General features: G+C 27.6%; 1 protein-coding gene across 1 annotated transcript in view; it reads left to right on the top strand.

Annotated features, from left to right (window-relative positions):
• Window positions 1-11,493: 11,493 nt before the first annotated feature.
• The window catches only part of LOC129958250 (probable serine/threonine-protein kinase MARK-A), a 74,901-nt gene continuing 62,849 nt past the window's right edge, over window positions 11,494-23,545 (top strand). The window contains exon 1 of the mRNA XM_056070558.1: window positions 11,494-11,744. Coding sequence (XP_055926533.1) covers window positions 11,637-11,744 — 108 coding nt within the window. The 5' untranslated portion in view covers window positions 11,494-11,636. The remainder of the gene's footprint in view (window positions 11,745-23,545) is intronic.

Genomic DNA, 23,545 nt, shown 5'->3' with positions numbered 1-23,545 from the left:
GGTATAAATAGGTATAGGTCATACTGAGAGGAAACCGAATTGGAATATGTAATTGTTCTTATGTTTCATTAAAAGTAGTCACAAAGTTCTAGAATAATACATAAATTATATAAAAAAATTTTAAGAATGAAATTTGAAAACCGTCAAAATGACGGTCTTGGTAGTTCTAGTATTAAATGTTCCGTTCAAGGATTCAAAGTCTCGATGCCAAAATAAATGATAACTGATTGGTAGGAAATACATCCTCTGGACAACTGACGCGTGTTCAGCTAATAGCTGTGAAAGAAACAATTGTTTGACGTTCATTAGAGACAACAATTAATGTTCTGTATCAGAAAAAACACACAACTAACCTGATGAAAGAAGAATGCAAGTGAAATCATTTGGATTTTAGCCAGTGTCACATCACGAATCATCAAGAATTCTATTGAATAAGTTCCTGTTCATTCAGTGTTTTTTAAATCATCATTATCTCTTAAAATTAATTTAGCTCAAAGGATTCAAAGTCTTAAAAACACTTATAGCCTATTAAATGATATTTTGTCTTAGCATTTAAAAGGCATGATTCGTGTTTTAACTCGTATTTTTTCAGTGTAAGATGAACTCGCATTATTTTCAATAAGCACGTGATTTAATAAAGGGTGTCTCAAAATTAACGCAAGATTTGAATTTGCCACCATTCGGGCAGTAAATTGTTGGCAACCCTATTAAAAAAACCATTTGACAACTGATAGTTTAGGGTTAGTAAAAATGGAGAGTTACACGATAGAACAACGTGTTTTCATTGTTGATCAATATTTAAAAAATAATGAAAGTCTGTCGGCTGCAGTTCGAAAACTTGAGAATTGGACCCCTAGATCGTATGATTCAATACCACTGGATTTCTTTTTATGGGATTATTTGAAGTAAAAAGTCTATGCTAACAAGACCACGTGTGCATTGAAGGAGAGAATTCAACTCTGCATCAACGAAATTCAGCCCCATTTATGCAAAATGGTCATGGAACATTTCGACGAAAGAGTGCGTATGTGCCATCAAAGCCGTGGAGGTCATTTGCTCTATGTGTTATTCCATACATAATCCTATTCTATGTATTTTAAGATTGAATAAAAATATAACAATTTAAAGAAAAAAATTGCGTCTTTTAAAATTTTTTATTTAATTTAAATCTTGCGTTAACACGTTGTTCTATGGTGTAACGCTCCATTTTTACTAACCCTAAACTATCAACTGTTAAATGGTTTTTTTACTAACACTTACCAACCCTTACCAACCAACCAACACTTTGCTGCACGAATGGTGGCAAATTCAAATTCTGGGTTAATTTTGGGATACCCTTTATGTGTACGTATGTTTTAATAAGAATGCTCTACTTACTCATTAAATTGCAGTGAAATAAAAGATTTCTCCCCTTTTTTGTTTTTTAATATCATTGATTGTTATGCTATCAATATAAATTAAAAAATCATAAAATGTCGTATCGCGGGAAACATTTTTCTATTTCATCTGAAATAACTCTCTTTTTAAGTAAAGTCCTAAAATTCATTCGAATTCTTAAACGATTACATTTGAAATTATTTAAAATCGAATGTAGCCGTTTGAAATTCAGATGAAATAGAAAAATGTTCCCCGCGATACGACATTTTATAAATTTTTAAATTTATGCTGATAGCATAGCAATCAACGATATGAAAGAACATGATAGGGGAACAAATATAGAATATTCGAATGATAGATCTAAATATTGGAACAACAAAAGAAATCTAGAATGAACTAAGGAGACTGCCGATAAACCTCATTTTAAGAATTACTTCTGCTATTCTAAATTCGTTTTGACGAAATGTTTATACAGTGGAGAAAAGCCCTTTTTTTAAATGCAACTAATAATGATAAGAAGATGACACGATCAATTTTCTTGAATTTCAAAAAATATTTAATGCATGAATTTTACTTTTCGTTAGCCTCGATATGTTTCTTCAAAACCTACTATATATATATATATATATATATATATATATATATATATATATATATATATATATATATATATATATATATATATATATATTGGAGGGGGCGATTCTCTTTTTTTATCGCCAAAAATTAACTATCTAACAGAGGGGTGTGAAAACAATTAAAAAATCAATAGTTTTATGGTATACAAAATAGTTTCTATCAAATATTTTAAATAGCTCAAATTTTCTTATCCTGTGCTTTATTTTTTTGTCTCAATTAGAAATATTTTTAGTCAGGATATTAGTCTTTAATGCTGTTATAATTCAGATATTAATCTCACTCTTTTAATTTTAACAATTCAAATAAAATCAGTTTAAAAATGTTTTGATGCCATCCTTAAAAATCGAAAAGTTGGCTCTGTGTAGTACTAAAATACTTTAAAATTCAGATAGATGCTAACAGACACCAAAATATACAGATAAACAAACACTTTTTATAGCATATAGTGAAAACGTTTTTTCGAACTCCATTTATTACCTAGTCAAGTTCTTCTAATTTAGAAGCTTTTTCTCCTAATTGTTTCCTGTAGCAAGATAACACTAGAAATGAATTAAATGACAATATATTCCAGCTTTAAAAAATGTCCCGAATTGTCCCATTTTTAAAATTTTTTTTTTATTCAACAAGTTTTATTTCATACTCGTTGAGATGAAATTTGTTACAGATATTTCACTTATTTACTGATATTCTTGAGTTTTGAAATTTTTTACATTCGTGTTTTTTAGAAAACAATACACTATTTTAATATTTTAAGAATTTAATTATCAATTAACCGATTAATATAATTAAGTTTTTATTTCATCCTGTGGCGCCACCTGGTAGTGAATTTCAGAAAGAAAGAATAGAAAATTCAATAATATTTATAATAAGAAATTATAATTTTTAAATTAGATATTAGAAAATAATTAAAGTAAAAAATGTCTACTTTTAACCCATTAATAAAAATATGTTTTTAAAAAACATTTTTATCAAATTTATTACTTCTAAATCGCATTCTTATACTATCACTAGTATCAATAGAAAAATGATCAAAGGACTAGAATTTCTTGATGTAATTCACATTTTTTTACTCTTTATTCTGGCCCTTTGTACTTGAAATTCACATTTTCAACATTTTTTGATTTTCTATAAACATATACACTCATGGTGGGGGAAAATAATTAATTATATTTAGGTGATGAATTAATATTTCTTGTGAAGCAACTACTGTACTTTTAAAAATACATCCTATAAGTCCTTCTTAAAGAATAAGAAAATTTTAGCAATTCATATACTGAATTAAGCTCCTTTTAAGTATATATCGTGTTCTAACAGAATACTACGTTTGCAATAAATTCATGTTTTCCCTCAGATCTTCAAAGATATAAATCATGATTTATTGTTTGTATATTCGACATATTTTCCTGCTTATTATTATCATTATTTTATGCTTTTTTCATCACTTGATTAATTATTTGGTCGCATTAAAATCACTACGAAAAAAAAAGAATTTTTATTTAATAATGTGTGTTTCAAAGAAAATTTGTCATTGAAGTGCAATTACTAAAAAAATATCATTTAATAGATTTTGAAGTCTTTATTACAAACTATAATAAATCTTTCGTAATTTCCTATTTAAAATTATACAAATTATAAATCTGATTCAATCAAGATATTTTCTATAATGTTTTGCATAAACAAATTCGTATCAAAATGTGTATTTTGAGATAATTCTTTAATATGTAGCTGCGACTATTTCTTTGATAATCAACTCATAATGGACGAGTGTCAACGTTTTTATATGCGATACCATATGTTTTTATTTTCCCGTTAGTGCCTTTTTAATATTTTTTTTACTAGGCACTTTTGTCTATAATCACAAGAACATCTCATAATGACCACATTAGCCTTTTCACCATAAAAAAAAATTATAGTCTAATTATCTACACGAACATCTCTCTATATAAAACGCTAATGACACCGAAATCTATCTTATTACTTATTGTTGAATGTCAACAATCAAACGTAAACAAATTGGTAGACCAGATTTCAGACTGTTTCATTATATGTTTTGCAGCTACTTATTCAACACTTTTCTAATTAATGGAGTTGAAAAATATTAGTAGAAATGTTTGAGAGAGGGATTACTATTTCATCAAACTCCATTCAATCAGAGTAAAGGTGTAAAAGAAATAGACGTCAAACAAAAAGTTTAATCGACTTAATAAGAAAATAGGCTTAACCGTCGCCAGATGGGTAATCGTATGACTTACCTATGAAAATCTATGGCTATATCCTCTCAATTTTTTCACAAAAAATTACAATTATTACAAAAATTACAACATTACAAAACATTTTAACAAAAATTTGCATTATCTTAAAATTAAAAAAAAATCTTTTAAGCGATATCAATTTTATTTCCGAACAAATTTTCTTTATTTTTTATTAAAATTTTTAAATTTTATTTTCTATACAGCATTTAAGGTTATGATGAAATTCAAACTTATCCTTCAAAACATTCAGTCGCGTGCTTTTGCTAATGTTAAAATTAATATAAAACAATTGTTTTTTTAATAGTAAATGTGATATAGGATTTTCAATTAAATTCATGTATTTCAATCTTATCAAATAACAAAATGAAATTAAAAAATTTTTTACTCTGCATTAGAAGTTTAAAAGCCTAAAAAGTAGACTTTGGCAAAAAAAAAAAAAAAAAAAAAAAAAAAAAAAAGCTGGCCACTAAAGGCGGCTAGTTTTTGATTAATTGCGCTTATGTTAACTTCTTATAATTGATATTATATGCATATAAATCACCAACAAAAATCAATTATGGAAGAAGGTAATATATTAGTGCTTAGATACTCGGATTTGTCTGGAGCTTAGAAGCAAGGATTTTTTTTATTGTAACATTCACAGAAAAACAATTCATTTATTCTTCTTGAAAAAAGTAAGTAAATAAAATGCAATTAGTATTAATAAAAAAAGATCTTGTCACAAATATTTCGGTGAAAAAATTCTACTAATTTGAAAGTTTTTGATTTTGAGATAAAAAAAAACTTACAGGTTAGAATTAATTTAATGACTGATTAGATGAGGTTAAATGTTCTGTTATATCCATCTGTTCCAAAAAAATTTGTATTTTATATATCCAGCAATTGTTATTTCTTTCAAGAGGTGTGTTTACGGGCAAATGACATAAATAATGTCTCTAAATTTTCATTAAACATTTTGCATATTATTAAAGATAAAAATGTAAACGGTAAAGGTATCGGAACAGATGTTAAAAAGATTCTTCAATGTAGTAGCGTGATTAAGGTCGAATTTTTCGATGTGGTCAGATGATGTTAAGCATTGATTTCATTGATTGTTAGAATATTTTAAACAAAAACTTTCAAAAAACTTTCAATTTAAACTTCTTTTTAAAAAAAGAACAGTTTGTAAGATTATTTATTAGCATTTGTGAAAATATCCACATAATCAGTCAAAATTTACTTCCAATTTTTTAAATTTTTATGCAAACCAAAGGAAGGTAAATCAGATGGAATTTAGCAGTTGAAACTGAAAATTTCAATTCTCTAAATAATTGCATCGTAATTACAGTCTACTAAAGAAAAAAAAAGATAATATCATAAATTATCCAATGAAACATTGCAGTTTATAATTAAAGTAGAAGAAATTTTAATTCTTACTTTTCAAAAATAACGTTTTTTGTGACATGTAAATCTTTTCGAGAAGATTAAATGAAAGCGAGGTTTCAAGATAAATTAAGTTATTAATAAAAGAATAAATATTCTCTGTTTCAATGTTTTTTTTTCTATTATCAATAGCTTCTTTGGAAATAAATTAGATTTAATTTTGACAGTTTTGAATCATAATTCAAGACTTGAAAGATTCGGTTCCACTGATAGCATTTCATAAATTTGTAAATTTCAGCAACCGGCATAATTCACTGGTGTAAAGCTAATAGCAACGATTAGAATCTCTCATAATAGCTATCTGATATATAAATGGCAATGTAAAAAAAAAAAATTCTTCCTACCGCGCTAAAGAATTTTATTAATCCATTTGCTTCATGCAAAAAAGTAGATAATTGGCCTTTATCACTAAAAAATATTTGTTGCTTAAAATGTTTCAAGGCGCATGGAATACTAAAGAAAAATGCATAAAAATCATTAATTATTCCCTAATAAATATATAATTCACACCACTTTGACTATAACGCTCAGAAAAATTGCTGATATATATTATATGCCCTTTCGTGATAATGATCAGGGAAATTTCGCTGATGCAAATGTGTTAAATTTCTTTTGTAAACTTTTTTTTGTATATAGCTTATATATTTCAAATCAAATGCAGGCATTAAAATTTAGCTGTTCTAACAAAATGTTTAATGATTAGGAGATTTGATTAATTTTCAACTCTCAAAGCATAATCTGGAAATATGATCATATATTTCAAAAGGACATGCTCATTACATCTTCGATCTATCCACATATAATTCTATTAAATTGATATATTCAAATAAAGTGTGTGCTATGTGCTAATGCTCATTAACTGAAATTCGTCCTTATGTATATTAACTTCAATTTCGCAGATGATTTTATGACTGAAATGCAGAATTTCTTTTATCTGTATTTTTTTACATTTGTTATAAAAACTATAATTTCAGATGTTGTGTCAAAATTTACAATAATTATTTCTCTTATAAAAATACTCTTTACGTTTAATGATGTTAATTCTAAGCCAAGTTGTTCTCAGCCTAAAAAGGAACCATATAACAACAGGGAAGAGAGGCATGGCTTACACAAAAATGACAAACAAATTGTTAAAAAAAATATTAATACTAAAACAAGCAATGACACATTTTGGTAATACGAAAACAAAATATCATATACAAATAAAAATCACTTCAAAATTAATTATTTAAAGTTCCAAATTTTCTAAAAGGTAAATAATGAATTGATATTAGAATTTCATCTCCTAATCCTGAAACTTGCGATAAAAGAAAGTATATAAGCGATTTTGGAATTTAAGCCTACTTTCATAGTTCTTCTGATAATTCATTCTTTTTCTTAGATTTGATCGAGGAACAATAGCAACAACAAAAAGTTTAAGCTTATGACTGCAGTCTTAATTCTTATTCAGATGAAAAGATGGTTTCAGTTTTCATATTCATGTCATTTTCTACTTTTAGATTTTGATTTTTAAAATTATATCAGTCGCCGAGGATAAAAAATTTGCTCAAGCATAAAAGTTTCTGTTTGATTTGAAATTCCAGAATAGGCCATAATATGATATTAGCCCTTGCTGCTTCTACTATTAGGTCCGAAATGGCTCATGGCTGATACTCTTTGTAAACGAAAAGGGTTCTATTATTAAAAATTCTGCATAGATTTGAAGCATATCCTGTTTATATTCTGGAAATTTATCTTTTGTTCCAAGGCAATCCGAAGTCAATATAATTGGACTAGATACGCTGATTAGAGCGTACCCATCTTTGTTTTATTTATATTAATATATTTACGTAAGTAATTAAAGGTATAAAAATAAAAATAAGAAAAATCCTTGAAATATGCTTCGATTTGCACAAGCAATATTAAATGACCTTAAATCTTTCTTATCGTTTTTTTATTGATTGATATTTTGATAGGTAAACCATATATTGATATGATAACATAGTGAGTGATCAAAATATTAGAAATTTGTCATATTGAACACCCTCTGATTTTGATGATATCAGATATTCTTCTAGACATGAGTTCTAGAGGTTACTGAAACCGTTTTGAAAGAGTATTAGTTCAAATGGTAAAATGGCAAGTCTTTATTCCCTCAGAATCGACAGTGGTATTTCGGAGATGTAAAAGATCTTTGGATGATATCATCAGCATAATACAGAAGAAATCATGATTGTCAGACTAGATAAACTGTTTCCTCCCAGAAAATGTCCAATATCGGTATTCTCTAGATTACAAAAGCTGCTTTCTTTGGTTTTGCAGCGAAATCATAGGATCTGCTGTTGGTTCTTGTTGTTAAAATCAATTCGCTTTAATATTTTTCTTGTTAAGAGCATAAATATATTTTGTAATGCTTCTAGTTTTACTACGTTGCTATTTAATGCATTATGGCTCTGTAATTACTGTATACAATGTGTGTTAGTCATCTGATTGTCTTTTCTTCACAAGAGATTTCCATTCAATATTCTGCATTCTGTTCAAAGTGTTTTACTTATTTGGCATTCTTTGAAGATTAGAAGCATTATTGTACAAGAAAAACGGAAACAATCAGTAGTTTCGGATATAAATAGAACCTGCCTTTCTGGTGCCCATAATAAGACACGTTGCACGTTTTTTAAATGTCATAAACAGAGGAATTTGTTACTTTTATTGGTCAATGTATGTGCTGCAGGAGTAAATGAAGGTTTAAGTGAGTGATATTCCTAATATTTTTGTCATTCATAATATGTATAACTGACAGAAATTCACTCATAGTGTATAAATATTTTCGTACAATTTATTTCATACTTAATAAAATGCTTAGTTTTAATTTTATGCACCATTTGATTGAAAATACGGTCCTCAATCAAATGATTGAGTACAGTTTGATTTTAAATCCTCATATCATGTGGAGAAACTGTGAATTGATGAGGTAGAAAAAAAAAGAGACAGATGTATTAAAAATCATGTTTGTCTGTTATTCATAATTTTCGAAATGATTCATTGACGATTCCGAATATTAAGAAAATAAAGTATATGCAAGAGGGAGGGAGACGTCAACTAATTTTATTGCTTTTCGTCCGCTTTTTCCCCCCCCCCCCCTTGATTTTTATTTTCGCAACTTTTCCGCAGTATAACGACTCATTTTTTTTTCGGCCCACACTAATCTTGTACTCTTAAAATTCACCTTCCTTTTAATTTTAACCCCTTAGAAGAAGATACTTTTTACCTGAATTCAATTATAAAAAAATATTATTTGGATAATTTTCAACAATGCGCTTCATTGTTACATTAAAATTCAAACGGTCATCGTTATTTCATCAAATATTCAATAGTTTGATTCTCTTCCATGCAGGAAATTAAGGAAAAAAATTCTATTTATTATTAGCGCAATTTACATATGGAATATGAAAGTTCTAGTAGCGCGAAAGATAGCATGCTGTTAAAAAAGACATTACCCGGACAATTAAATTTTTAATAGCATTATTGTATCATGAAATTTGATTCCATTAGGAATGTACATGCACTTAATAAATAGAATAGGTGTAAGGTTATTTAAATAACACAGTTTTAATGCCTGACACAGTCTGGCGTTTAAAAATATTTCATGAATATTAAGTAATGCATAAAGCGTTTCATTGAAATTAAATATAACCAATATTCCCTGCAAACCTGCAGGTCACCAAAGGAAACTAGTAATTTTATGAAAGTGAATTATTATAAAGAATTACTCGATTTTTACCTTAAATTTATTCTGCAAACATTTGTTTTTTTATAGTGTAAAGGAAAACTTTTTAAAAAACATTTCCAAAATTAAAAGAAAAATTAAAATAAATAATCAACAGTAAAATAGCAACAATACTACTTATTAAAAGCATATTCTAAATACCGTTCGATCAGAAAATTATTCCATAGATGATAAAAGATTGTGGCCATCAATTTTAAATTGGAGAAGAAACGATGTTTGCATTTCTCGCATTTTCGATTGCTATGGCTCTGTGTCTTTTCTTTTTCATACTATTTATTCTTTTTATGCTTTCTCAATGTAAAGGGCAAATAAAAGGAAGCAAAAAATAAATAAAAACCAGCAAACAATGTATTATTACAAAACTTGTTTTGCATTATTCTAAAGTTTTTATAATTCTTTAACTTTTTTTAAAAAAAGAAAAAAAAATGTAAAACTAATTTTTCTCTACAATTTCATGAAAATTATTAAATTCTCCTAAATTTTTGAGATATACTAAACAAAAAAAGTCGTGTTTTTCAGCATTAAATCATGTCAGCAAAATGAAATTATCAGTATAACATTCATGACATTGAAATAGCTTATACAATACTTTTCTGCCTACAAGCTATAATATAATTATTTTGAAAAGTTACTCGACAGTGATGATTAAATGAAAGAATAAATTGCTATTAACCAGAAAGAGAAGATCTTTCTCTATATTTGGGCTGATATATTTTAATAAAATCATTTTTTGAACAATCTGTTACAATAATTGAAAAAAAAAAAAAAACTAAAAATATTTGCAACATATTGTGTGAAAGTTTACTTTGAATTGTTGCTTTATTTAATTACTATTACAATTATTGCTATTTTCTAAGAGGAGTTAAGAAATAGCCAGAGTCCTAAAATCTTTCTAAAATATGAATAAGCATATAAAATCTATTAAAAAGAACGAAGAAACTTATGGAAATAAATAACTCCTTAACTCTATAAACCATATTACGATTTGTTTATTTTTGAAACAATTTTTTTACTAATAAATAACAATTGGTTGATTTTTCGGTATGGAACATATTACGTGAAAGTTTAATTTAATAATTATTGTTTCATTGACAGCTAATTGTTGCTGTTTTATCAAAGTGTAATTTAATTGTTATTGTTGCTGTTTTATGAAATATTTTGTAAGAAATTGAACAAGAAGTAAAAATCTTAGCATGTTTTTTTTTCAAAAATATGAGTAAGCATATTGCATTTATTTTAAGACATGCAGAATTGCTGGAAATGGAATACTATATTTCGTTGATTAATTATTTTGAAGAAGAAATGTTTACATTCTTTCAGCCCCATCGATTTTGACAGTTTGATAACTAATTCCATGAAAATGTTTGAACAGATGTTCCTGTAAATTTTGAATATATGTTTGAAACAAAGAATTTTTTTTCTTGAAATAATCAGTTATATTTTTTGAAAGCAAATTATTTCATGTGAATGACTACTTTCAGCTGCCACTTATTTCTAATTAAATCTCATCATTCCTTTATTGAATGTTCAATGAGAAAATCTGGCAAAAGTTAAACCCCGACCATATTTTTAATTCTAATTTAGAGTAAAAAAATTGGGAAATGGAAACAGACGGAATTTAATAATGTATCAATAGTATAATTAATTAATAGCTATTCTGAAAATGGTTTCGATGCCAGTAAAATCTTCAAGAAAGATGAAAAATAATAGCCATAAATCAGATATTTTTCCAAGATATGAATGCAAAAATATCATCAGTTGTATTACACTTGTCAACTGCTAGAAATTATTGATATCTCTGAAATCGAGTTTATCTAATAGCAATTCCAAGGAACAATTTGCTTTATTTGAAATAGTTTAGTCTCAATATCGGCAGAAAACTGTAAAGGAAATAGCAAAAATGGCAGTTATTTTCATCTTGGTAGGCCTAGAATGAAAATAAGTCACATTTTAGCAAATGGGTAGAGGAGGAGGTTAAATTTCTGACGTTTCGCCGGTCGAGCTAAATTTAGCATGTGGAAGAGGAAGATGCAAGGACAGGCACCACAGTTCCTGTAGAGAATGTAGAGCGCTCACTATGCTTTTGTTTACCGGCTCAAGGGAATGAACTTTGCATTGAAATTCCGGCTCTGGAGGAGATTTAGACAGGGTTAATTCTTCCGATTGAATGGTGAATTGATATGGCTTCGAATCAACGTCTGCAGCATCGATTCCTTGTCCTAAGGAAACTTGGACAAGGAACTTATGGAAAAGTGCAATTAGCTTTAAATAAAGAGACCAATCAAGAGGTAAGTGCAAAATTTTGACAGTAATGTTTAAATTATAACCCAAAAACATGTCATGAAAAATGCATTCTGGAATTTAGTACTGATTATATTTATCAAAAAGCTAATTATAAAGTTTATATATAAAATTTGAATGTATCACCGACTATTAGAAGTATATGAATTGCTTTTTGGGTATTATCTTGTCTTATATGTTCTTGAAAGAAATATAATTCTATTTATTAGAATAAAAGTTTTTATTTACTCAAAAAAGGAGTTTCCTGTTGAAATCCCTTTTCTGTGATTTTATTTTAATAGACTAGAAATTTAGAGGACAAAGTTTTGTATTTACAGTCGAGGTAATCTAATGTTGATTTTTAAAAGGAGTAAATTTCGAGTAAGTTGCAAAAAATCATTCATTATTGAAAGAACTTTTCAAATAATATAACTCTTTGGAAAATCCGATATTTCAATATGTCCTACAAAACAATTATTCTCTCTTTTACTATATTCTTCACTTCAAATTAGACAGTATTCACTTAGAAACTAGTAAATGGTCTTAAACAAGGAAATTTATATCTTTTCTATCATGATATATGATTAATGAATGATAATCTTCGTTACTGTTTAAGTACAAATATTTATAATTAATGAGGCTATAAAGATACTCGAGTTTGTGCCGTCTTTTGAGAAAGATAATAAATTCTTCTTTACAATTTTAAATATGCGTTAGAAAGAAGAATGGAAGAACAAAACTTATGATTAATTTCATAGTGGTGATAGAAATTTAACTCAAAGGTTAATTCCCGGAAGGAAAAAAACAAACACTCTCGTTAAAAAAATATAGAAACACTCGAAACAGATTGTTGGCATGTATGTTGCCGGTGAAAAACTGTCAACAGAAGCTTGAAACTCCACAGCTAATTCGTCTAAGATGATTTGCGGAAATGTGCCCCAAATCTTTTTGTTTGCAATCTTGTATTTATATGCGTTGATAGAAAAAGAACTGTTATTCTAAAGTTTTAGATACTGTACTATTCTTTCTAAATGCCACCCTAAAAGCGATGGTCTAAAAGTAACACATTTTCATGTAATATTTAGGCAAAAATTTTGCTTGGTCTGTATATTTAAATATTTCTTGGTGTGAATAGAAAAGTTCTGCTTTTTAGCATCCAAGCCGTATGACTGCTATTAAATAGTATAAAAGTAGATAATATTGAATTTTGTCTTCTGAAATTTCATTTATAATATTTTTATTGAACAGTTCCTCCGTAACTTTGATTTTAATTGCTATATTTCAAAAATCTCTATTCTACTGAGAGAGGAACAATTTTATTTCAAGTTGTTAGACATTTTAACAAAAGGTTTAGCTTTCATGTAACTATTTTTATCATCTCAGCTCTTTTATTTTTTTCAATTGCTTTGCGCCTATCCTTCTTAGTTAAAGTGATTGATGGATCTGAAAACAGTTTCTCTCTTTTAATTCTTTTGTTACATCGTTAAGTATGCAAACATTGTAGGACGATTGATTGGATGAAACGATTGATTTTCTTATTCACAGTGGCATACTTGTCGCCTATCCTTCTTAGTTAAAGTCATGGATGGAACTAAAAACGCTTTTTTTTTTGTAGGAACCATTGATTATGCATTTATATTTTTATATTTTTTATTGTAAAAAATTTATTATTTTAAAAGATAATAATTCAGACAGAATTCAGAATAATAGTGACTTAACTTTTAATTTTCAAAGTATTACTCATTGAAATAGTACTAAAAAAAGAGATGAGTTGATTTCAGTTTTAAAAGTATAATTGTGTCTTTTCCGCAGATTCATTTTCTTCACTAATTTTTCTTTTTTTCTTTTCTAAATAGTGTACAAATTATAATGGAATTAGGATGTAAATTAAGCTTAATAATTATTTAAGAGAAGTTTCTGAAAATAGAACTCACTTCGAGGTTTGCTGAAGATGTTAGAATTTCTTTTATTACACACTTTTATTTAACATGACTTTTTTTCATGTTTGTTAAAATGGATTTGAAAATTGAAGAAAATCGATTTTTCATTCACTTTTGATGTTCCAGAGCTTTGAAATTTTGTACATTCGCATATTATACATAACAATATCCTATTTTAACATTTTTAAAATTTAATTGTCAGTTAATCGATTAATTTAATTGAATATTTTATTCCATTCTTACCTGGCATTTCAGATTCTAAATTCTACAGCATTAATTTAAAAAAAAATTATAAATTAAGGAATAAAAATAAAAAAATAATAAAATATTTCTTTTTTTTATAGTACACTAATAAAAATTTGTTTTTAAATACTCTTTTATAAGAAATTTTTCAAAAATGGAAAGTATGGGAAAATAAAAAAAGTAGGAATGAATAGGAACTAAAACGTTGATTGTAATGATTCTACGACTTTATAAAATTTTGATGGTTGTTTTTTCCCTCAGGTTTTATTCTTCTTTATCTAGTGTGGATGGTAGCAATTTTGTAATGATTTTTGAAGGATTACAAACAGTTGTTGATTTGAATCATGGATCAATGCTGCAATTTAAAGCTATACAGAGAGTAGGTTGTAAGATACAAACCAAATATTTTGGAGCTGCTTTCTGATTAAAAAGACAGCTAGACATAAACAACCAAATATAAAAAGCATCCATTTAGAAGTTCTTTACTGAAATTGAAAATGGGAAGCTTCGTTGTCACACTACCACGAATCAATTCTCAAGGATAGCTAAAAAACACAGTTAATATATAACGTAAAAAGATTTAATTGAGTTAAAAATCATTTAAAGACTGTAGCAGTTTTTAAAATTTGAACAGCAGTTTATTTGAAGCTTGACATATATATTTTAACTCAGGAAAATTATTGCAAGAACTTTAAAGATATTTTGGATTAATCCAAGTCATAATCAACAGAAAAAAAACGCTGCAAAAGAAGTTCAACAGTGAAGATTTCTGAGCAGAAAACGCTTGTGGGAAGCCGGTCAAGAATTTTAATAACTAAGAAGAGAGTTCCCCTTGTTTGGGCAATGAAATTAAAAAATTGCAGGATCAGCAGTTTATTGGGCGGCAGTGAAAAATGAACCTAAGACAGTTGAAGTCTTAGCTGTTATATTTTGAAAGGAACAGAGAAAAAGAATTTAGTTTAATGTGGAGATTTACTTGGAATAAATAAAAATGTAAAAATTTGTGGCTGACTTTTCCTATAGTAAACTCTGTCTTTGTGTATCATATTTGATGAGGATTTGGAACTATGATATTTGTCATGAGCAAAAAGTAGTCTAAATACAAAATGCAATGTGAATTGAGGGAATTAAAATCTTTTCTGCTATATTATTTTTTATTCATTATTGTTATGTGTCATTTTTTTCCCTATTTTCTTTTAATATCTGTAAATGCTATAAAAAAACCACATTTGTTTACGTCGCAGATAGTCTATAAAAATTGTTTTAACGGATGAACATAACATTTTTAAAAAGTTTTAACTGAAAAAACTTGTTTATAGTCTGCCAGCAGTGAGAGAAAAAAATCTGCATTATAGAAATACTGCTTCAAAATAGTTACGGAAATAAATAATCCCTGTATCTACGTTGACTTTAGAAACCACTTAAGTTCGTGACATCATTGCTTTATGAGGTTTCCGCTCTCAACTGAGTTGCTCTGCTCTTCCTGCAACAACAGCTCTCTGTATTTTTAACTACAGTATATAAATTTCTTCCCTCAAAAAATCTTAATGTTAATTATTGTTTTTCCATTTCCATGTTGTAATTTTTATTTAGTGTTCCAATGGAAATAAAGACTATCCATAATATTTCTAAATATGCATAACAATAACTCGAATTTTATCCCTGAAAAACTCAGCTGGAGTGAATAGGATTATCAAAAGATGCATCTTATAGTTAAGGTAGGGTTCTATTAATGAAAATTCTATTCTGATAATTTCTTATAACGCATGAATTCTTTAAAAATAAAAAGTATTAGAGTATTTTTTTATAAATTTATAACCTTATAGCAGTCAGCAAATTTTTTCAAGGCTCTCAGATTTAATATTTTAAATTGAAAAATAATGATGGTTTAACTCCTATCAGACGACAATGATACTACTTAGTTTTTGGAATAGGATTCAAAATTTGAATATTTCTTTATGGGGATATTTAACTTTATAAAAAAAATAACCCAAGAAATTTTTTAAATACACAATTAAATTTCATATCACTATTTTAAACGATAAGGAAAAGTATTACCTCCATTAAAGCATATCTTTTCATTGTAAAGTATCAAATTAAAAGGCATAACATGTTAAAACTTCATTGTTTTTTTACAAAACAGCAAAAGAAAATGACATACTTAATTGTATTTATACATAAATACTGTAGTCACATAAAATCACAATAGCCAAACTTGATCATAATTTTATGAAAATTTATTAGAAAGAACGGGTATATTATTATTTCTTAGATTATTATCAGCTTATAATAGTGTGCGGTAAAATTAAATTGCAGAAACAATGTGAAATCCTTTTTTAGTATGCTTAATTTATACAGTATTCCTTCACCTGCATAAGTGATAAAAGGAGACTCACTACGATTCTTTTTTCAGATACTAATATCAGCTGTAAGATATGATCAATAATCGCAAATTTTTACCATAATTATTTAAGTCTTATCTTTTTGTTGTTTTCGTTTTCAAGTAATTCTTCAAAGGAAAAAAAAGAGATTTGAAAGCAACCTTTATTGAATTAGATACCCTTTCAATTCAGAATTTTAAAGCATGCATCTATGAAAAGTATTTTTAAATTTTCTGATTCATTCTTATTCAATTTGTCCTAGTAGTTTATCTTTATATGTTTACCATAAAGGCAATATCAATGTAATTTTTTTCCTATGTTTACAACTCAAATGACCTTTCATGCACTGGCAGTTTGCCCTTTGAATTTTTTAAAAGCCGGTCGAATCTTTGCTGGCCTTTGCAGAATGACTCTAATGGGGCGAAAAGAGCTGCATTTTTAAATCTCGTTTTTCCTTGGTGTATTTCTGTAAGAGGAACTGTTCCCTACTCTTGAGATGTCATTTTGGCAGATTAACAGAGGGAACTTCTTTTTCTTTTGTTTTCTCAAATGAAACCCTTCTGTCGGTATGAAATGAGATTTATGACAAAGAATTTCGAGCTACCACGTCCGTACAGTCATATACTTTAATTGCTAAAATGATGAAATCGAAAATTAGCTACAAAGTAACGAATAGAAAAAGCTAAAATTTCTGAAATGTCGCCGGACATGTTTTAAATTGGCTAGAAAAATATCTTCCAGATGATATCATTTGAGGGAGGTATTTCTTTAATGCTGCATTTTTTTCCCATTTCATTTTAAATTTATTTTCTCATATGATACATGGGAAAATTAGAATTAAAATATCAAAAATGATTAATTTGCTACAAAATAATCAAAAGAAAGCAAAATATGGTCGTGTGCTGTTAATGAAATAAAGAAATAAATCTCTTGAAGTTAAGAATGCATCATTTAAAGTCGAATTTTATTTAATATTCTTAAGATTCATTTTCTTCCAGCTTTTGAAAATTTACGAATTTTTGGATAAACACTTATTACATTACAATTAGTATGTAAATAGTCCTCCAATGGATCAACAACAATAGCGTGCTTTTGGTTCAGTATCCTGAGACGACCGCTTTTCGACGATTCTATTTCACTAAGGGGTGAGACGCAGAAGAATGAGCGCATTTCCGGAATTCTTCGTCATTCTTTGACCTTGGTTCCCACCCTATTAGATACTTTTTCATCCAACTTTTTTTTTTCATCTGTATGTGAGAATCGTGTCGTTTCTGACCTTATTATTTTATTTTAATTTAGTCTCCGAGTAATCCGAGTTTACTTTAAACTTAAATATAAACATTTCCTTTCATATTTCCTCTCGTCCCTCTTTTTTTGAATTAAATCCATTCTAACGCATGTGCAAAATGCGCGGAGGGTTTTAGAATTGTTGGCAAACAGTAATCGTTTACTATGTTGAGCCGAAACACTGTGACCTGGGAATAAGTAGAGGGTCATTTCATAATACATATATATAAACTGCATGTTTAATTTATCTAGATATTAAAGTAATAAAATGTCAACATTGAAAAATTCATATTTTGAAGTTATTATTTGATATTTTATTTTGATCACATATCAGCACAATGTGCATTGTAATGGAAAACATTAATACAATGAAAATTTTGGAGTATAGCTTTTTAAGTGTATATTAATTTCAGGATATATTAGAATTAATTTCAACATAAAACCATGACGTGGATCAGTAATATAATGAAAATCAAGGATTTTCAGAATCCAAACATACAATATATTTAAATCTTTGTAACTTCTTCTCGCCAGCCTTATTTTATTTATTCGAAATGCGAATACCGATCATGTTTACGAGAGTAAAGATTAGACAAATATCAAAATTATTTGAAGAGGTATCTCGCATTTTTTAAAAGTTTATTTCTCATAAAAAAAAGTAATGTTCAGAGCGGCATTCTGGCTACACTATAACCATGATCAACAAGGGAGATATTAACGAATTATGAAACCTTTAACGGAAAGGCAAAGTCTTAGACAACCTAGCTCTCATGCTCACCGCCAAGAACAACACGCAGGTTCATGTACTTCGTTCTCGTTGAAGAAATTGGATGTGAATAAATACTTTTAATCAACTCCCTCAGGGGTAAGTGTGCGCTGAAAGTGTTTCTAAATATAGATTCCTTCAAGCTCACCCTGAGGTCTCTGACACTGACAGAGGAAACAGCTGAAAGAGATTTAGGAACAACAATTGACAGATATTGAAGGCGTTGAGATATGGTTAGAATATTAGCGCTTTTCTAGACAGTCGTTTAGAAATTCCACAATTTACTTCGAACCCGAAGTTATTCATTGTCTCATTTAATCATTTTATATGAGAAAAGGATTTTTATTCCAATATGAAAGGTTAAAACGTTTTCATCAAAAGTTAAAGAATTTCTGTTTTGTATTAACGCCAAGTCAGCGATCTGTTCTCTATTGATTACTTTGCTACAAATAAATATTTTATTAGAAATTTAAATAATGAGGCCATATTTTGTTTACTAAAATATTCAGGGAAGCAAATTTTAAACAAAACGAAAAATACTTGTAAAACATGAAAAAAAAAAAAAAGAATCTCCTCGTTTGAAAATTGTTGTTTCTAAGATGTTATTCATGAAAGTTGTGAACAATAGATATAATTTCCTGATAATTATATATATTGTTCATTGCGCCTTATGAACTCTTCTTCAGATATATATCACTATTTCTGAAATGACTTTTTATTTTTAGCTTGCTCTATTTATCTTATAAATTGAATTTAAACTCCATGCTTTTCAGATAAGTCTTTTTGACTGCTGACTCTTTTACTTTGTGCCGATTTTGATGTAAAAATAAGGAAATGACATTTATAAAAAATTAAACTCTCCGTTTGTAAGTACAAATGACCGATTGAATTATTCATTTTTGTAGAATGTAAACAATGTAGCTCAGTAGAAAAAATTAAAGAATTTTCAATTTCCTTTTTATGATATTACTAAACACCTCTGCGGAGCAGTTGATTCACCAGGATTAAAAGTTGCTAAAAATTCCAATTAAATATTTTTTTTTGTAACTTCATCTTAATGACTTCCTCGTCAAAATATTTTTAAACCGATTTTGATAGACATGAGAAACACATAGTGCTATTTTAGAAATCTCAAACATTCTTTTCATTGCACTATGCATTTTTCAAATTTTCTGTCTATATCTTTATAGATCCAATTATATCACAGGAAAAAGCAATGTTTAAAACTTTTTTCACCATTGTTTGATTTTGAATTTAAACCTTAATTATAAGCATCAAAAATTTCTAAAATTCTTTTAAAAGCATACCTTATATTGAAATATACTCAACATAGAAAAATAAGCATAATCTTCATATCTTATTCCACAATATTGGAAAAAAATCAGTATGAAATATTAGTAACAACAGCGAAAACGATTGAATTTCATTTCAACATTGAAATACATTGCCACAAATACTCTTAATATATTCTTTAAAGCAAAATATAATTAATAAAATTTATAGGTAAAAATTAGTATTCCTGAAAGGATAAAATTTTGAATTTTCAGATGATGTAAAAATCATTTTTGTGCTGCAATATTTTCGGAAATTGTCATTAAAAAACGCCAAAATTTGGCTCAATTTTTAATAAATTAAAATTCGAAATCGAATGTAAGAAAATTTCTTCGAAATACACATTCCCATGTTCCAAAAGAAATATGTGACAAGTTTGATAGATCTAGGTCAAACGGTCTAACCTGTAGAGCACACACATGTTCATCTTTATTATTAGTAGAGATTTATAAATCCCATGTGAAAGATCATTAATAGTTTTCATATATATATATATATATCAAACCGATTGTAACATTATCAGAAAACTTGATATTTATTAATCAATAACCAGTATTTCGCCTCTTTTTTAAACTCAATTAATTTTTGTGTCATGATTGATTATCTATTCTTTTCTCCCTAACATTTCAGCATCTAAATGATGAAGTGCCACTGGTTGAATACCAATACTTAACAAGTTTACTGGTGAGGCATAAACTTGGGATTCAGATCATCTATCTGCTTATATTTACCTTTTTTTGCTATTTTTTATTGTTGAGAAAGTTTCATATAATTAGAAGGTAGATGCATGCTAATTATAGGGGATTCAATCGGCAGCCGAAAGTGCTGAAATGGAAAAGAAAAGTTTAAAAAATGAAACTTAGATTTAAATTAATTAATTTAATTTAATTACAATTTAAGTTAGTTTTCTCGCCATCAAAACACCGTGTTGTCATTTTACTTTCGTTTCAATATATTCCTTTACTGAATTTGCTAGAAAAGCATTTTTTTTAAAATTTGTATCATACAATTTTTTTTTCATGTCATTTACTTTCTGCTCTTGTTTATGTACCTAACCTTCTACTGAAACTTCTTTTCTTCAGGACACTAACATTTCACCAGGTAGAATCTCAAAATTCGTACTTTAAAAGTATATTGAATTTTCAAACTATAATTACTTGCCTTATGAATGAATCATTTAGTTGATTAATAAAGTCATGGTGCAATAAAGGAAAGAAAGTAATATATTTTATTCTTTAAGTAAGGATTATTATATTTGCCATAACATAAAAGAAAGAAAAGGATAAAAATTATGAAATCATCTGTCTTTAGGCATTTGTTGCCATCAGACTTTAGGCATTTTTTGCCATCTATTAGTGTTAAGAAGGATTCATATAATTAAAAGATAGGTGCTAATAATAGGCAATTCAATAGGCAGCCGGACGTGCGTCCATTAATATTGCAACTTATATTACATTTTATATTCTTCTTTAGTGTGGTGATATAGTAATCTTCATTCACCTTGGAATTTTCAGCATTTATTTTAAATCAAGTTGAAAGGAATAACAAGTTAACGAATCGAAAATGAAACGTATGTCAAAGATATGGATTTGAAATTATTATAATTATTATTTTCCAGCTGTGTAATGTAAATCTGAAATTTATATGCAGAGCGATTTACTTCTTAAGATACTTGTTATCATAAGATATTTAAAAAAAATAGAATAATGTACGCATTTCATTCTCTCAGAAGTATTATATATTTAGTTTATTTTTGAAATGAATGATTGAAGATTAAATTGCTATAATTCAGTACTTTAATGGGAGATAGTTTTCAGACATTCTTCAGATATTTTTCACACACACACATGCACAGATATATATATATATATAGCAGCTGTGGTGACCTGGAAACAGAGACTTAGTTTCGGGGCTGGAGAGTTGCAATTTCTGGATCCAATTTCACAAAAAATAAGCAGTATATGAAACTTCAGTTTATGCATATTCCATCTGGCTGAATGCCCTTTTTATCCTCGTTATTTGATGATAGTTCAAAATTATAAAGTACATCCCAAAATATAACTAAACTTAAAAAAAAAAAGATCTTGTGGATTATTTAAGTTAAATCATGTTGATAAGGACCTACTAAAATATGCAGTTACCCACCGTCAGGAAAAACTATTTTTAAACCGTCTTCAAGACTTGATGGTTTCGAATATCGCATGTCGCTAAGCAAGTAATGGTTTGGTGACAGAGTCTCCATTTTACGAACATATGGCCTCAAATTTTAAAAATCCTTAAATATAAAAATTTTATAAACAATTATCTATCGTCCTGTCAGTATTTTAAGCAATATGTTTAGGAAATGTGTTTTACACAGACTTGGAAAGTCAGATGTCAAATCAAGAGCTTTTCTTCATATAACCCGCGGTTCAATGAGTAAATCAAGTGACATCACAGTCATATGGTCATATGGTAAACGAAATTGCGCATGTCACTTAAAATTTGACTACACGTTATTTCATAATGTGCTATGACATCACATCTTTTCTACTCCATTATATGCAATGGATTCCGAAATTTTGATGTCCAACGCTTTTGATATGTATACAATAAGCGTGAATTGATTCCATTACAATGTCTTTCCACAACAGCTCATCGAAGTAAAAGATTGTTAATAAGTCAGCTTACTTTTAGAATCTTATTTATTTTCTGTAGCAGAAAAATTTTATATGACACACTCAAAAAGATGGACTTTAAGTATCAGTAATCTGTTTCTTTTGTAAAAGAAATGAATTTGGGAACAATTAATAGTATATTATTTGTCATAAGAAAAATATAAACCATCTCAATGGTTAAAATTTTGCCAGTTGAATGAGAAAAATAATTGTCCCCTTCGAGTAATAAGCTCTTGTAATGTTACGACGGCTTTAATATAAATAAACTAAATCATTTATTGTTTTCTTTATTCAATTAAATAAAGAAGAAAGGATTGTAAAATAATCTAATGCAGATTTCAATGCTGGATGTCTCATTCATTAAGAATTTCTTTTAAATATCTACTATCGGCAATAATGCTAGCATATTTAACAGCTTTTATGGTCATTTTGGAATTTCTTTTCTTAACAGGATTTGGAAAAAGGCTAAATATCAGACAATTATAACAAAATTAAGTCTAGAAAATTCTTGCCAAAAATATCGAAAGTGAATACCATCTTTGTGGTTAAAATTCTTTATGATTATTTCACTTTAAAAATCAATTTTCAATTTCATCCAGCATTTTCTTTTCGTATATAATTGGAATTAATAAAATTAGAAGAAGCCTTTAAAAAATAATTTTTGGAAGATCGCATACACATATATTGAAGTAGATATCACTTAAAGAACGCAGTATGGGTTTTCAAGTTGAGTATAAAGCAAAGAATTTTACATTTTTGTGTAAAAAAAACCATTTTTAAGTCAAACCAACTTTTGCGATAAATTAGATACGCCTGTTTTTTTAATTAAATTATTCTGAACGCTAAAAAATTTTTTCTTTAGAATAGAGGATCCATTCTTGTTTATTAAAATATTTGTAATTTTTTTGTGAAAATCAAAAGAAATTAAAGACCTTGTATCAAATTCCTCAATTGGTAATTTACTTTAAAGGCTTTGACATGCAATTAGAAATGTCATCAAATTACCATAATAACTTGAGTAGACAAAAATTCAAGTTTCTTACGAATTTTTTCTTGTATTACTCTGATAAAAGGAAAATAAAAAATAAGTAAAGTTATGATAATTAAAGCAAATGAGAGAGATATTTCATTTTATTTTACCAGCATTTTTGTGATGAAAAATAGTCGAGGAGAGATTTTGTAATAATAATTAAAACCAGAGAT

Source organism: Argiope bruennichi, chromosome X1, assembly GCF_947563725.1.
Source record: "Argiope bruennichi chromosome X1, qqArgBrue1.1, whole genome shotgun sequence".
Classification (NCBI taxonomy): Eukaryota; Metazoa; Arthropoda; class Arachnida; order Araneae; family Araneidae; genus Argiope; species Argiope bruennichi.
This window is presented reverse-complemented; position numbering and strand designations above follow the sequence as displayed.